At 38.2% G+C, this 15,772-nt stretch overlaps 1 protein-coding gene across 2 annotated transcripts in view; it reads left to right on the forward strand.

The window, feature by feature from the left end:
- CARMIL1 (capping protein regulator and myosin 1 linker 1) overlaps positions 1-15,772 on the forward strand; it is a gene marked incomplete at its 5' end in the record, with an annotated part of 194,315 nt that overhangs the window by 112,357 nt on the left and 66,186 nt on the right. For both annotated transcript variants that reach the window (XM_080338963.1, XM_080338964.1), the window contains 8 exons: positions 771-874; positions 2,824-2,901; positions 3,017-3,093; positions 4,001-4,105; positions 8,837-8,906; positions 13,316-13,397; positions 14,730-14,829; positions 14,919-14,973. In XM_080338963.1, coding sequence (XP_080195089.1) covers positions 771-874; positions 2,824-2,901; positions 3,017-3,093; positions 4,001-4,105; positions 8,837-8,906; positions 13,316-13,397; positions 14,730-14,829; positions 14,919-14,973 — 671 coding nt within the window. The remainder of the gene's footprint in view (positions 1-770; positions 875-2,823; positions 2,902-3,016; positions 3,094-4,000; positions 4,106-8,836; positions 8,907-13,315; positions 13,398-14,729; positions 14,830-14,918; positions 14,974-15,772) is intronic.

Below are 15,772 nucleotides of genomic sequence, written 5' to 3' on the forward strand. Positions count from 1 at the left end.
TTATGGCTTTGCCCAGGCACTTAAAAAATGCACCAATGTAAGCAATGCACATGTGCACTGCTTGGAAGTCAACAACGGGCATCGACAATAAACTAAAAACTTGGTGATAAGATACAGAACCCTCAGGTGAATGTTAGATTCGCTGGAATTAGCCACAACCTAATTTGTATTTGGAAAAGTGGAAAATTTTTAGAGGAAGAAAGCTCTGACTGGTTTGTTCCCAGTGTGAGCTTTTTAATTTTAATGTGAAAAATATGTATTTGTTCTGATCAAGTACTGAGAGTCTTTATTTGTGTCTTGATATTTTAATTAACTATCTGTTTTTCTGAAATTACAAGTATGTAATTGAAGTATTCTTAATTTCTAGGCCTCGTCAGCTGCTTTTGAAGTTCAGACAATTATAATTGTTAATGTACTTGGTGTTCCACATATACTTTCATCTGCTTCCGCAGACACTTTAAGTATTTTTCTTTGCAAGAAGATACGCTCTTAACATTATGGAGTAAACTCTGTTTTAAAAATCTGTTTCAAAATGAGATTGCACTGTTAAAGCCATTGCAGACTTTGCAAAAAGACTATGTCCCTGGATCCAGGAGCTATAACACACTGTGGCTTCATCAGGGCAGCTGATGGGGTGTTGTCTGGGCAAAACTGGGCGTAAAGTGGCAGGAAAGGGACTCATGCCTGCCATGTGACTTTTATTCCTCTCCTATAGTGTCATCGTGGTGGCAGGAGGTCATTAAACATTTATTCATGTATGTTTTTGGCAGGGGTGAACAGCCTTTCCCAGTCACTGAGTGCCAACTCGCTGATCGCGAACACGCTCGTCTATCTTGACCTCTCAGGGAACGCACTCCGCGGCGATGATCTCTCAGTAAGCACTTGCTTCTCATTTGTGAGTTAATGAATGGATGTCTTTATTAATTGTTAAGGGAAGGGCACAGCCGTGTTGTTTAGATCATTTTTTTTGCCTTTATTTCAGTACAGTTCTAGTAGGGATAGGAAATAACATTTTGATCTCTACTCTTCAGTATGTAGTCATGGAATTAAATGGCCCCACATGACTAAACAAATCCACATAATTTTAGTTCTTTCTGCTAGTCCTTGGCTTTCACTGCTAAATGAGAAAACTGCAGGTGTGCCACTTATTTCAGGGGACTTACCATGCTCCCTGAGTCCTTTTTGAAAGTGGCCAAAACACAGTTAAAAAAATCTCATTTTTTAGTGATAAGTGTATAACAAAATTTTTGTTGGAAGGTTGGAAATTATTTATTTTAACTTGGAAGGACTTAGTAACTGGTTTTCAATATTTTTTTTTGTATAAATAAATCTGTGGACCTCCTTGACGTGCACTATTGAAGCTCATGATTCTTTGAAGAATATAATTATTTTTGAAATTGCTTTGCTCATCTTTAGCCGTAGAGATGCAGCTCTATTTCTCTTCACTTAGTTCTCAATTTGTATGTATTTACTTTTTGACTGTTATATCTGTAGTTCTCTCTCACAACAGAAGTTGTGTGCATGTAAGTGTCAGGTTTTGAATTCTTTTAGTATTGAGCATCTGAAACATGCAACAGCGGAGTCACTCAATCTTATCTTTTAAAGTGCAGTCAGACATGATGGTTGACTTTGACACAAATCTTACTAGTTTTACATTCATCACCACGTTCAAAGAACTAGTCTTTTTAGACATAAGAGGCGAAAGTTTCAGTGATACAAGAGGATTTAAAAGGTAGCAAACAGTAGTTACGTGTAAATAAAGACACAGTGAATTATTCTTAAAGAGAGAATAGCATAGCAAATAATGTAAAAACAAATATTAGAAAAAAATGTGCAACTTTGATAGGCAATGCTTAAAGAAATCTGGTGTCTACCTACAATATTTTAAGGGACATAAATACAAAAAATGAGGCTTTTCTTAGCCTGTCAGAGCGAGAAATATGGTTCAAAGAAAAAGACTGCTAGTACTGAGATCTCTTAATCTGTGGAACAGTCTTCCAACAGGAGCAAGGAAGTCCTGTTATGTAGCAATTAAAATGAACCATAGCAAAGCACAGCGGTTTTTGAAGCAGGAACCTTTCTTGCACTCGAGGTACTCGGGCTAAATGACCTAAATTTTAGAAAGATAGATCTATTTTAGAAACGTTGAACATGTTCTGTTTGACTGGATTTTCTGTGGAGTTGAGTGTTCCATGTTTCTGTGAATTAGGTCATACTTTTATCTTTCTGCATTGTTCTCTGAGACTAAAAAAAGACCCAAATAAAACACTGTATTCTAAGAAATTTTACTACGCTAACATTTCCATGGCATATCCTATGCAGTACTGAAGCCATCAATATTAAAATCTTGTTACCTGTTGTGTATTGTCCCTTAAACTTTAATGCACTGCTGATACTAAGAAATAACCATGGGCTTCAGACACAAATGAGCTGGTTCCCTCATGCTTAAAGGCGCTGACTTAAACTTGCGAACTAGTTAGGCTTTCTGAAAAGTAACAGCAAACTGAGTGACATTTCAAGGTATTTCTAATTAAAATAATTAGCAGTTGCTGTGAAAGTGAACTGCAAGGAAACTCAAGACTTCTGCATTGAGAGTGAAGTTTGGTAGATGTATCCTGAACATAATTTTTTCCCATTGTTTTAAAAAATGGTAGCCTTCAAAAGCAAAACAGTTTGCTTTCATTAGGTGGGAAGAATTTTCAGACCTAAATCTTGTGGTGCAATTTTATTATAAAATGTAATGAGAAGTAGTGATCCAGTAATTGGTGTCATATTATCAAAATTAACATGGATAATTATTTTCTTTTTGTCCATTAATTATAGAGCCTGTACAATTTTCTGGCCCAGCCAAATGCCCTTGTTCATCTGGATTTATCCAACACGGAGTGTGCGCTAGATATGGTAAAGATGTTTTTTGTGGAGATTCAAATACGAAGGAAACATTCCCCGCCTTCTATTCCTAAGAACTTTTCTGCGTTAACATAAAGTAAAAGAGATCTTCTTTGTTTTAAACCAGGTGTGTGGAGCCCTCCTTCGTGGATGTCTTCAGCATCTAGCTGTGCTTAGCCTCTCTAGGACCCTTTTTTCTCACAGGTACAGTTTAAATGTCATTACTCTCACCTCCTGCAATCTTTTGTTTTGTAATTTCTTGCTCTTGTGTTGCACCTTTCTTTCTCAGAAGAAAATCTAAGACTCTATAGAGGTCATGGAAGTCTTTGTTCTCTATGAAATACGTATTATTTATTCCAAGCAAAATATTTTCTTTCCCTTTTGCTCTCTGTGGTAAGTGGCTATAAAATAAGCTACCTTGTCTAATATATTTTTTGTGATACAGATGCAGCAGGTCTTTTGTCTCTAAGAGGCATAGCATCAGGCTTTGAAGTCTGACTGACTTGACTCCTCTTTAAATTTGGCTTTTAAAGTTTGTATTTTTCATTATTTGATGATGGTTGCAAATGCTTTTATTCCTTTTTTGGTCCTTTTCTGGGAGGAAGTCCCTTTGAAAGTCTTTGAGACTGAACTTTGTAGAATACTTGCGCTGTAGGAAATTTTAACATTAGATCCCTTTTCCTCACATCAGTGTCTTGGGTCCATAGCAGAGCTGATACCTAATTGGGGATAAGCTACTCTGGCACTGAGTAATTATTTCAAGTGGTGAAAAGGCAATTCCAGGGATTTTGTAATGTCCTATTTGATGTTCTGCTCGTAAGTATGTCCACTTTTAACCAGACCTAAATGATCATTCTTTGTAGTTCACCAAAAAAAAGCTAGATAGTAACGTCTACTGTGCAGCAGTGCAAAGCTGAGGATTGTTTGTTGAATCAACGTTTTGATGACATTATATTTCTAAGCTAATTGAGAGCCACTGATTACAGAGCTGTTGAAGGTAGAGCAAATTAAACACGTAAAAGATTATTACAATTCTGATGGCTTGCATTCACTGTTTATTGGAATAAGAAGTATCTAAATGCTACTTCTTAATGAATTTGTTTACTTACAGGAAAGGAAAAGAAGTCCCTCCCTCCTTCAAACAGTTTTTCAGCAGCTCACTTGCTTTGATGCAGATTAATCTTTCGGGAACTAAACTCCCTCCTGAGCCTCTAAAGTAAGAGCTTTATTTCATTTTCTCCTGTTGCCTAAAACCTAGTTTGCATTGTTACCATGTGAATGCCTCATATTAAAAATGAAGGGGAAGGAATTTTCCATATTTTTTTTCTGTTTATACATTATTGATATTGGAAGAGTGAGTTTCACAATGATCTCACATTCAAGAAATCTTGTTTCCATCTCACTGTTGAGACTATGAATCATGTTTTGTTCTGTGGGAATGTCACAGCCATTTAGCTTCCATCAACATTTTTTTTGTGATATATTTCTTACTTTGTGGCTTAGGAGCAAAACTCCTTGCTTTACGGTAAAATGGGATTATGTATTTATGTGAGCGCCATTCCTTTGAGGCTGCGGTATTGCAACAGCCGTTGCGAAACAACCTGTTGCAATGCTTGGGAGGAGACACCTCTTGCACAGAGCTGTGCCCTCCTTTTAGGGGGAGAGATGATGGCAGCGGCTTCTAGGAGTGCTAAGCGTAATACATCTCTTTGCTGTATGTCACCCATCCTGTGGCTAACGGGTTCTGGTGGTGTGGACTGGGGACTCCAGTCACCTACCTGGCAGTGAAGAGAAACTCCTTTTACAGCCCAATGCAGACTGAGGGACATTGTGTGGTACCATGTCATCCTTCTTGTGATGTGTGCGATTCTGAACTGCATTGAACTTTCCAGATGTGTTTTGAAGTCAAGATAGGTCTAGATAGGTCTGATCTATATAGGTCATTCTCTGATTTTGGCAGAATCCTTGTGTTTATTGGAGTAAATTAAAGAAGATATTTCCAGAGTGTCATCTTCCTAGCTAATAGGTATTAAAACATACATAACCTTGTCTGTAGTAGATGCCTACACATGTTCACAAGCCATTTTGGAGAACACACCTCCAAAGTCTTTATCTGGATACAGGTATAAGTGTGTATGTCCATATACTTGTGTGGTTGGAAGCCTGCCTCTGAGGGAGAAGAGGGAATGGAAGCATGCAATAGCTCAGCAAAGGGAGTAGCTAATGAATGGGAGTCAATTGTAAAATCAGAGATGTTGGATATAAAGAGTAGTTAGTGAGTACTAGATGAAAAGCTTTTGATACCACCTGGAGAAAGCTAAAGGAGGGAAAACTGACAAGTGCCACACAGGAAAGAGTAGTGAACAGTGTTTTGGGTTATTTTTTCTTAATGCAGTTTGACTTTGGAGGGGACAGTACAATACATTCTGACAGTACAGTACATTCTGTGATTCTGTGAATATGATGCTGAAGTAAGATGCACTGCATTAAAATCAGTATTAAACTGCAGGAGCCCATCATTTTAGCTCTGTGTGGTGCTCTTAGCTGCTGTCTTGCTTGCTCAGACTTTACTAAGATTGGGAAGCTGCGGTACTGATGTGTTTTCAAACAGAAAGTGATTATTGAGAAACAGATTTTTTGATTCTGATGAAGTTAGTGCTATTGATTCTGTGGTGGAGGGCAGCAGGGAGCCATGGTTAATGAAGCAAGAAGAATGGAGGATGTATGTGACTCATACACAAGACAATCTTATCAGTGCTACAGGAAAAAAAGAATGCTGTGAGACAATATATTTACACAGGTTAGGAAAGGTGAGAAACCCCAAACACTAAGGTTCATATTTAACTCTTCTCATTGGCATGTCAAGTATCTCCTGCGGTGTGAGGAGTTTTGGTAAGTTAGCTCTCTACAAATGTCTATACTCATTGAAGATGTTATTGTATTAATTTATCCCCAATACTTGTGACCCCTTGATCTGCCAACAGTGCAGCAAATGAGATCTTCCTAGTCCCTTTCAGCCAAAGTATTAGTGAAAACCTACTCTGTGGATCATGTTTAAGCTAATCTGGCTCAATTTGACTGAATTGGGTTAGAGGGAGTTACTCGCATGAGTGGTGTTGGTAGAAGTAAAGATGCAGTGATGGGTATTGTAGTATTAGCTGAGAACAGTAACCTCTTTCTCCAGCACAGATGGCTCCAGAAAGGAGCATCTGTCCAAAGTCCAGCTGGACGTGGATGATCTCCATGCCACTCTCGGCTGACTGTCATTTCAGCCTGGGCTTCTTTTGTTTTGTTTTGATGGCAGCGTTCACCTCTGCCCGGGAGGCAGGACAGAGCTCTTAATAGTTTTTGGTAGTTTTCTTGATGTGCTTGTTCTCTGACCTGAGCTTTTTCGTAAGTCTGAGCTGAGTGTATCTCACAAACGTACAGAGAACTATGACCTGCAGTACACCTTGATTGCCCTCTCAAACCCTGGATGGCTTGTCTAATATACTTCAAAAGCATCCTCTGGAAGTTAATCTGGTATTAAAAGGCCTGAGGATATGCTATATCCTGTGGCAGCTGCTTTGCCTTCTGGTCTTAACTGTAAGAAATTACAAAACTTCTATGGAACAATCAAGATCACAGGATTTGTTAGAGACAAGAAGCTGGAATTTTTTTGTCATTGCCGAGATTGCAATGGCTCATGAGGGATGATTTCTAGAAGGAAAATTAAAAACGACATAGTGTACAATAATAGTACCTCTCTGGCATCTTTGATCACTGCATGTCAAAAAGCTTTTGACAACTCAGGCCTTGGAACTGTCCTATGACAAAGGAGAAGTTCCTGGTTTGCGTCCATGAACCAGAGGTCGCCAAGTTGGATGTGTGATTCAGATTTGCCTGCAGGAAAAAAAATATAGATAAAATGCAGATCCCTGACACTATGAGTCCAAAATTCCCCCGATTGATCTTTTTTTTGATTTTTCTTTTCAACTTGCTTTAGATCAACAGTTGTGGTATGTTTAACCACATCTGCTAACTCCGGGAGTTTAAAGATATTGGTTAATCAGTGCAGTCAGGGAGGGAGATGAACTTCCATGTACAGTGGTGGACCTGTTAATGTAAAACCTCTCAGGGAAGAGGTTTTTGCTAATAACACTGAACTGCGAGGTTGCCATGTAGTGGGTGGGGAAAGATTGCTTTTAATTCTTGTACAAAGGTCATATATAGTCAGCGTTCCATCACAGGTTACTTTTTTCCCCCTCTTTTTTTTTAACTGCATTAAGCAGTTCATACTCTCTTCTTCTTTTTTTAAGTGCATGTTGGTGTTTTCGCTCGTTTACAGAACGCTGCCAAAAGTTGTGTTTTATCTGTCAGTGCTATAACAAGACAAGTTTCTGATACGCTTCTCATGCAAATGCCAATTACAAGGCCAATTCTTGCGTTCTGCACGTACCACAGTTGACAAGACCTTCCATGTATTGCCATGTGTGTGGTTTAAACGTAGTGGCTAAGTAATTACAACATGTCTGCCTTCATTGACCTTGCTGGTGATTTTTCATGACAAAACATTGAGAAATAATATGATTTTTTTCAGGATGAGTTTAGGAAATAAGTTAGGAAAAAACCCACACCTTTTTTTCTTCCTATGCAGAGAGTACGTGTAAAGCAAAACTGTGTCTCTTTTTTATTACACATTTTTTTTATACTTGCACTGTATTTTTTATGTTGCCTCAAAATGTTTAAGAAGTTCTTTGCAAAGTTATTATCAGTCAGACCAACTTTGAATAAAAGCATGTTTGGGAAGGAAATCTAGATGGGGATCATCAACAAATCTGTTGCAGAGCTTTCACATATTTTTCAAAGTCTGCATATTAATAGCTTGAGAAGTAAATAAGCACAAGATATTTGCCTTTGTTAAGATTGAAGGTCTGATTAACATTTATGCCTGCAGGGCAGATATAAATAGGTTTAAATGAAAAACCTTTCTGGGGAGCACACATTTAAAATATGGCTTTTACACACTACTTGCATAGCAAGTGTGTAGGCAAATAGCTCAGCAAAATGGATTGTTTTTTTTTCTCTCCATGCATCAGCAGTGTTTGGATTCTGTTAGCTTGATTTTGACGGAAATGAAGTTTGGGGAGGAATCCTTCTGTTTCTCTGTGCAGTTGCTAATTCAAAGCAGCATCTCTTCTAAAGATACTAGAAGGGATGTACAGATTGTGTTTGCTCCTTCTCTGAGACACATACTGCTGCGCTTTCTGATTTGACAGCATTAATACAAATGTGACGTTAACAATAACTTTCATGTGCGGGAACAAACTTCTGTAAGGCTTTAATGGTGGCTTTATGAAAATCATAATCAGTGGTTGTTACACTTCTCTGCCATTCGGCCAGAAGACAAAGAATATCATTGTCTGGAAATATCATTTTGAAATCTGTAAATGTTTATCGGGTTGCAGAAGTAGAGAATTGTGTGATACTTGAACACAATCCAGCACTTGAGCGTTACAGGCACTGTGCCTGGCTGAAATGGCTGGCTGCACTGTGTCTTGCATATATTAAACCCCCCCTGTTTTCCTGAATTTTTGGAAAATCGGAGAGTCAGTGTGGTGATACAACAGCACGCTCCTTTTGTAGTCATTTGATGCTCTTTGAAAGCAAATGTTGAAGAAAATGCATCTCTGATGAATGTTATTAAATGTTGATGTAGCATTAGCTTTACAGTTTCTTTATTGGCCTTGCATCCCTGCAGTTTTTGAAGCTGCTGGAGGGTTTTAAGTGCAGCAGGTTTATGCTGCCTTTGTCCTTTAAGAAATAACTGCCCAGCTGGTGTGGTTTTGTTTTGAAATGGTTCTTTGCATTGTAGGTGTATTAACCTGTGATCGCTTAGATGGTGATGATGTAAAGCTGCTTTTTTTTTTTTTTTCTTTTAAATACTTCTAAATTTGATCTTTTTCAGAGCGCTTTTATTAGGCCTGGCTTGCAATCACAATCTGAAGGAGGTGTCTTTAGATCTCAGTAGCTGTGAGGTAAGGAATGTTTATCAGGATGGATTCAAAAGACACGATGATGTGGAATTGAGAGTTCCTGTGAAATCCACTGGGCAAGATATTTTTTTTCTGTAGCCATAAGTTGTGGGAAAGGTAGAACTCAGAGAAGCAGTTATGGTAAAAAACAGCTGCTGTGTGTTAGCATCGTCCTAAATAATGAGCACAGAGGTTCAAAGCAGCTGCAGCACCTGGTTGGCAAAGTCCTCCTTGCAGTGTAGCTGTTCCAAATCCCGAGCCAGCACTGTTTGCTGCTCGGCAGCTCCTGCTCTCTGGTGCGGTGATTGCACAGGACCCTGCAGCAGGACTTTCCAAGGTGCCCAAATGTGAATGGGTCACAGGAAGCTGCATGTCCTGAAGGCATGTCTATGGTTTGATTGTCTTCCTTCAAATCCACACATATGCTTCCTCTTCTGTGGGTTTTCTTTATAACCTTGGGAGAAATTCTGCTTTCCTGATCAATTAATCAATTCAAGCTAATAGAGAACTTGGGTAAAAGTTGGTTGAAGCATGCTATTAACTTAAGAGGTACTGTGCAAATGGCTTTCAATATCTCAAGAATAAATAAAACCAATGTGGCAGCTTAATTTGCTTTATCTTGTTCCCTCTTGATTCTCTGTGCTTTGCTGTGCACTTTGTTTCTCAGAAGTGTTCCTACTCTTGCAGGATGATACCTGCATGGCTACAACTTAGGACAAAAGATCAGCCAAGACCCTGGGAAATCAGTGAGGCAAAGTGACACAGAGAACTGTGTGGCCTTTTGCCAAAAACAACTTGAACCAGCTTTGGTTCAGGCCTCCTGTAGCTGAGCAGCCACCCTTTCCTTTTGAAGCTGCAAAGAAAGCCTCTCTCTTGTTAAGCAGATCTCTCCAAGTCCATCACCTGAGTATTAACTGTTCCTGAGTATTAACTGTTCGAGAAGTGCCTTTCAAATATGAAAGTTTCCCTTTAAGTAGGAAACATGCAATTTGATGAACACACGTAGGTGCAGTAATCCTTGCCTTAGGTTCCTGGTGGATTGCTTTTGGAATGTGGACAGATTTACTAATGAAGGAAAAAAAACCCAAATCATTGTGTATGCATTTAAAGTTTGTTTTGATACTTTATACTTAAAAAAAAATGTATTACTTTGAAGAGCATTGCATGTAAATTCCAAATAGAAAAGCTTTCAAGTCAAGTACACATGCTTCTAGCTTCTGAGTAGAGAGATCAGAAAGATGATAATTCTTCTTTCAGAGGGAGGAAGGAAGAGGGAGGAGTAACTAAAGTAGCAAAAATAAAGTCCTGTAATCATAACCTTAAAAGAATAAACCAATAAAACACAAACGTAAGTAATGAGAGTGTAAATTAGTATATAAATCAATGAGGGTTGACAGGAGTCAAAATGCAAGCCTTTCATTAAATACCGCTCAGGGTGGGATATGGAGAAGCCCTTGGAAGGTTGTTTTGATTTATTGGACGCCAAAGCACAAGTGGTCATGGCCGACTCTCATGACAGAAAGGAAGGCATCATGCCAAACTCCCATAGCTGGCCCCTCCAAACAGACAGCACTTCCTTAGATCCTTTCCATTACATTTTTTTCACATCACTGAGCTTCACCCATCCTCACGTGCTTTGGAAACAAGAAGTTATGCGTCCAGCAGTCTGGGCATTGATGCACCAGGAGCTGGGAGTACCCTGGGTGGGCCGAGCACCGCGGGGTCCTGCTCCCCCTCTCCCTCCCCTCTGTGGGCCAGGCAGGGTGATCTGATCACCCCAAAACGGGGCTGTGGGAAGCTGCCAACTTGCACTACTCCCAGCTCCTGCAAGCACACGCTGTTAGGAGGCCATGAAGCCAAAGCTTCAGCTTTTCCCTCCTCTTCCCTACATCAGGCAAGCTGTACTCAACTATGGAAGGATAAATCTCTCTGTTCCTTCCCTTTCCCACCACTTTTCGTTTGCTCCCATAATTTTCTGATATATTAACTACAAGCTTAATCATTTTATATTGCTTGCTTGTTTGTTTGTTTGTTTTAATTATTTTACTACGAAAATTACATTTTTGTTTCTACCTGCTCAGCACTGATGTATTTCACTCTTTTCCCTTCTGCTTCCCTTAGCTTGGTCACTGTGTAAGTACCCTCCATGCTTTACCTTAATTCTTAAATCAGTAAGCAGCTTTGTTTGCCTTTCCCATGTTAGTACCTCATAGCTTTGAACACGCTTGGCATTTTTTTATTGTTGAAGGGTTGTTCTTCATTTTCTGAATAAGAGCTTGTATTTGTAGTCTCAGAACAATGTCATTTAGGAAATCGTAGAGAGGTTGGTTTTTTTCAGTATCACAGTTCACATTGTTAAATGCCTCTTCAATTAACCTCTGCTTTTATATATATATATATTATTTTAATACAGTTGCAGTAAATTTTCATCCTAAAAGTCAAGTTATCATCACCTTCAGATTAAATAGATATCACCATTTGTGCACATGAAATGTTTGTATATTTAAGATTTTGAATATGGAAATATCAGTACAAGATTGAAAGCTGCTTCTAAAAAATTATCCGCTTCAACCCTTGAAGTATTATATAGCATAAACATTTGGATTCTATTGTGAGTGTAATTTTAGTGTATAGAACTTTTACCATACCAACAACCAATCCAAGACTGCACATAATCTACCAGTTCCATAGATTCTTCAGTAATAGACGTGGCACTGTGTAAAATGGTTGTCTTGTGGTGGCCCACACTGAGAGAGCAGCATAGAACGAAACTGAATGATTTTGGCATTCATACAGCAAATACTACAAACGCTCTTACAAAAAATGAAGATGAGCTGAAATCAAACCACTTCTGTCCCAAATACAGACTTTAATCTGACCACTTCCTGAGAGGACAGGGTGAGGATGGGTAGGGTTTGTTTTATGCCGACGAGGAAAGGTGCCTTACGTTCTCTATCTCTTAAACTTCCAGATGTGACTTATGATTTACATATTGACTTTGACCACCACTGTTTTTTAAATGCTCAGACCAAGTTGTTGAGTTGCTTGTTAATCAATCGTATATCTGAAACTTTCTAAAAAGTGCAAAGTCAAGTCTTTATTGAAAAATACTTCTGAAGGCATTTATGGTTCCTTAATTATAGCACGGATAAAAGAGACTATTCATAGAAATATTAGCAGGTTGATCCAGGATGTTTAGCCAAGTAAGCTAAGTAAAATATTACTCATTTTTTATGCACAGGAGATGAAAAGGCTATTTCATGTTTGAAAAAGCTTTCTGGTTTTTTGAAGCCAGGAAAGTGGAAACAGAAAATGCAAAACCAGAAATTTTGTATAACTTTTCTCCTCTTTTGCTCAAGTCTTTTCCTGGGGGGAAGTTCATATAGTGAAATGTACTTTATGAAATTTTCAGAGCTGCAAGAAATAAGAAAATGCCTTTGCTTCTTTGGAAAAAAAAAAAAACCAAGAAAGTTGCATGTTTAATTCAGTGGCATTAGTAAATAAGTGTGTAATTTTTAACAACTTAGGTTTTTGATGTTTTCCCCTAGGCAATTTCATTGTTTTTCATTAAATCCTGATATTTCTTTTGTATTCATTTAATATTTCAGATTAATAGTACCATAACTGATACTTCCCAGCTAGGCATTTTTGTTGTTGTTGCTGTTTTTATCTTTTATGCTTGTTTTTAAATTTAAAAGAAGGTAAAGTACAGATTTCTCTTGTTTGGTTTTTTTTCGTGTGTGTGTGTTTGGCTGTTGTAGAATTGGATTATTTAAATTTTCATTCCAGTGACAGGGAAACATAATTTTGTAGATTTTATATATATATATTTTTATATATATATATATAAATATATATATATAAAATTTTATTTTATTTATTTTATTTTTTAAATTTGCTACTCATCTTTGACCTGGGCACCCTAGCATTGTGCTAAGAGCTGAAAGAAGATGCTTGCTATAAGCTTTGGTTATAGTGGAATTCAAGGGCGATGTGTTGCATGTTCATCTCCCGTGCTAAGTTTAGGGTTTTTTTCTCACTGGATGTTCGCAATGTCCTGGTCCTTACATGTAGGGAACCTGCACTAAAGTCCTGCAGTCACTGCCTGGCACAAGTGCTGAAGGATTCATGGTGTCTGCACCACTTGAATCTTTCCTTGATTTAACTGCTGAGCAGTAGTTTTAAGAGAAATGAAAGTGAGTCCCTTTTCTCATTTATACAGAAATAGTGAGAGAGAAGGATGAAATTGTAGCAACGTGTGCTTAGGTGGTCATGTTGATGTCTGTAACTTCTGCTGCTGTTGTTTTTGCCACTGGTAGTGCCTTCTGTATTCACAAATCTCCTGCCAATGTTTTCTGTTTGATCTTGAAACCATAACTAGTTTGCAAAAATGGATGATGTTTTGTCTCTAGTTAAGATCGGGAGGTGCACAAGTCTTGGAAGGATGCATAGCAGAAATACACAATATCACCAGCCTAGATATTTCAGACAATGGTAAGTACCCAGAACAGGAATGGAGGGTCGTGCAATCCAGAATCTGAGAAACTTTCTCTTTCAGCTCACAGTGAAATCAAGGATGGTCACTCTTGCTTTATGATTACTTGCCATATGGGTCATGGATATGTTTCAGACCAAGAACTCTGACTGCTCTAAAGCATATAAGAAATGTTAATAGACTAACTGTACCCTCAGAAGTTTATGTTGTTTGAAATAAACGTGAAACAGCAGAATGAACACACATCATATTAGATCTAGAGGAAAGTGGGTTGTAAGTACAAGAGAGTGAGAAGCTAAATGAGAAATGCAAGTGTAGGGAAAGAAGAAAGGAAAAGACCAGGTACAGAATGAAGCTGACATCATGATACTGAAAAAGCAAGAGAGGGAAATTTGGAGCAAATGGTCAACCAGCTTCAGGTCAGAGAAGGCCTGTCTGAGTCTTTGGAAGTCTTGGACTATTCCTGCTTTGGAGGCTCTGTGTATCCCAGCTGGGAATACCAGATCACCTCTCATCTTGCAAACTCAAATTGTAGATGTATGGAGTGGAAGCGTTCACCTGCTGTGTTTGACCCTCTGACAGCCAAATGCAGAAGTTTTTCAGAAAGAGATTTCCAGTATAGTTGAATCCCCAAGAAAGCTGGGATGGATTGGCAAGTGGGGAGCTTTGGGAGCTACTGACTCAGCCCAATTATGTAAACAGATCAATTGTTAGAAAGAAAAAGATTTTTGACTTAAAAATTATCCTGTGAATCTGGATTGTAACCCATTGTAATCTAACTAGTGGAGTCTTCAAATACACCACTGGTTTGGGAATGCAGTCCTCCAGCAAAGTCTTTTTATTACTTAGGAGTACAATAAAACTTTTCTCATTTTTTGGGTCATTTTATTAATGGTCTGCTATGTTATCCGTTTTGCAGTTGAAGGCTTTGAGACCTTGTTGGCACACAGCTCTGCTACGACTAGCAATTAGCATGGTCTCAGAATTCTCCAAGGAACTTCAAACTCTGTCTGACAATGTGAGAGCTACCCTTGGGTGGGTGGACTACAGATAAGGGACCATGCTTCTCTTCTGTGTTTCTGAGAGGTGCCTTCAAAAGGCTGATTAGGGTGGCAATTTAAAGGGCTCATTTTAGAGGAAACATTTATTCTCACAGAATAAAAGAGCCAAAAAGGAAAAAAAAAAATAGAAGAATTTAATTTTTTCTAGAGCTCTTGGAAATTAGTACACTGGTTTAGTTACTTGAGTGAATATAGCACTAATAATTGGACCCTGTTTGGGATTTTTGTGAAAATGTGGTTTAATTCTTAATCTAATTTGATTCTTTACAGGCCTAGAATCTGACCTCTCAACCCTTGTAGTATGGCTTAGTAAAAACCGATCAATAAGACACTTGGCATTAGGCAAAAACTTTAACAACATGAAATCCAAGTAAGGCTTTGTTTTTTCTTTTAAATAACAAGAGAATGAACAAGGAGAAGCTGCTGATTTCATCATCTTCCTTACTTTTCTTCCCTCAGAAATCTCACTCCAGTACTTGATAATTTAGTTCAGATGATTCAAGACGAGGATTCAGTGAGTATCTTTCTGCCTACTACCTTCATGTGTATTTGTACCCTCACAGCCTATTTCTGGTAATGTTCTTCACTGTGTTAATTTGCTGCATAAAATTTGGTCATGATCCTGCATAGACACATCCAACATTTGGGGTTTGGTTTTTTTCAAATAGTAATTTGAATTATGTGTAGTATGTAGGTAAACATTTCTTAGGGTAGTTTTGGGATCTGGTCTTGTTGAAAAATATTCATTCTAAATAGTCAGATGTGTTAACCTAGTTGCTTATGACTAAATTATAAAGCCCTGTAGGTGCAGACTTTGAAAACTTTTGTGTCCTGATAGGGAAATTAGAATGGTGGTGTACTCTGGGTGATGATACTGCTTCAACAACAGAATTTTTGTTTTGTTTTGTTTTGTTTTTTTTAATATATAGAATAAACTGTTTCCTGGTAGCTGTTCTGGGGATAAGCTGCAGTGATCTCCCAGAACCGCTTTCTCCTTCAAAAGATGCAAACAAACCATTCACTCTGCTGTTCTCTACTTCTCCTAGTACATTAATCACAGGAACAATTTCATAAAACCCTTTCAGAGTGCCTTACTGGGATCCTTGTCCACTTCTTTCATTTCCACCCTCTCTCCTGATTCTGAAAGACTTTTGTGGGTGGGTTTGTGTTCCTGCCTTACTTGGCATCCTAGTTTTGGCTATAAGGGAATCTTAAGGTGTTTTGTTACTCTCATCCTTATCAATCTTTATTTTTAGTCCTTTTTTTTCTCTTTCATTCCCCATCCGAGTAACAAGCAAGCTCTGCTTTCCTTC

This window comes from Nesoenas mayeri, assembly GCF_963082525.1.
Source record: "Nesoenas mayeri genome assembly, chromosome: 2".
Taxonomy (NCBI): Eukaryota; Metazoa; Chordata; class Aves; order Columbiformes; family Columbidae; genus Nesoenas; species Nesoenas mayeri.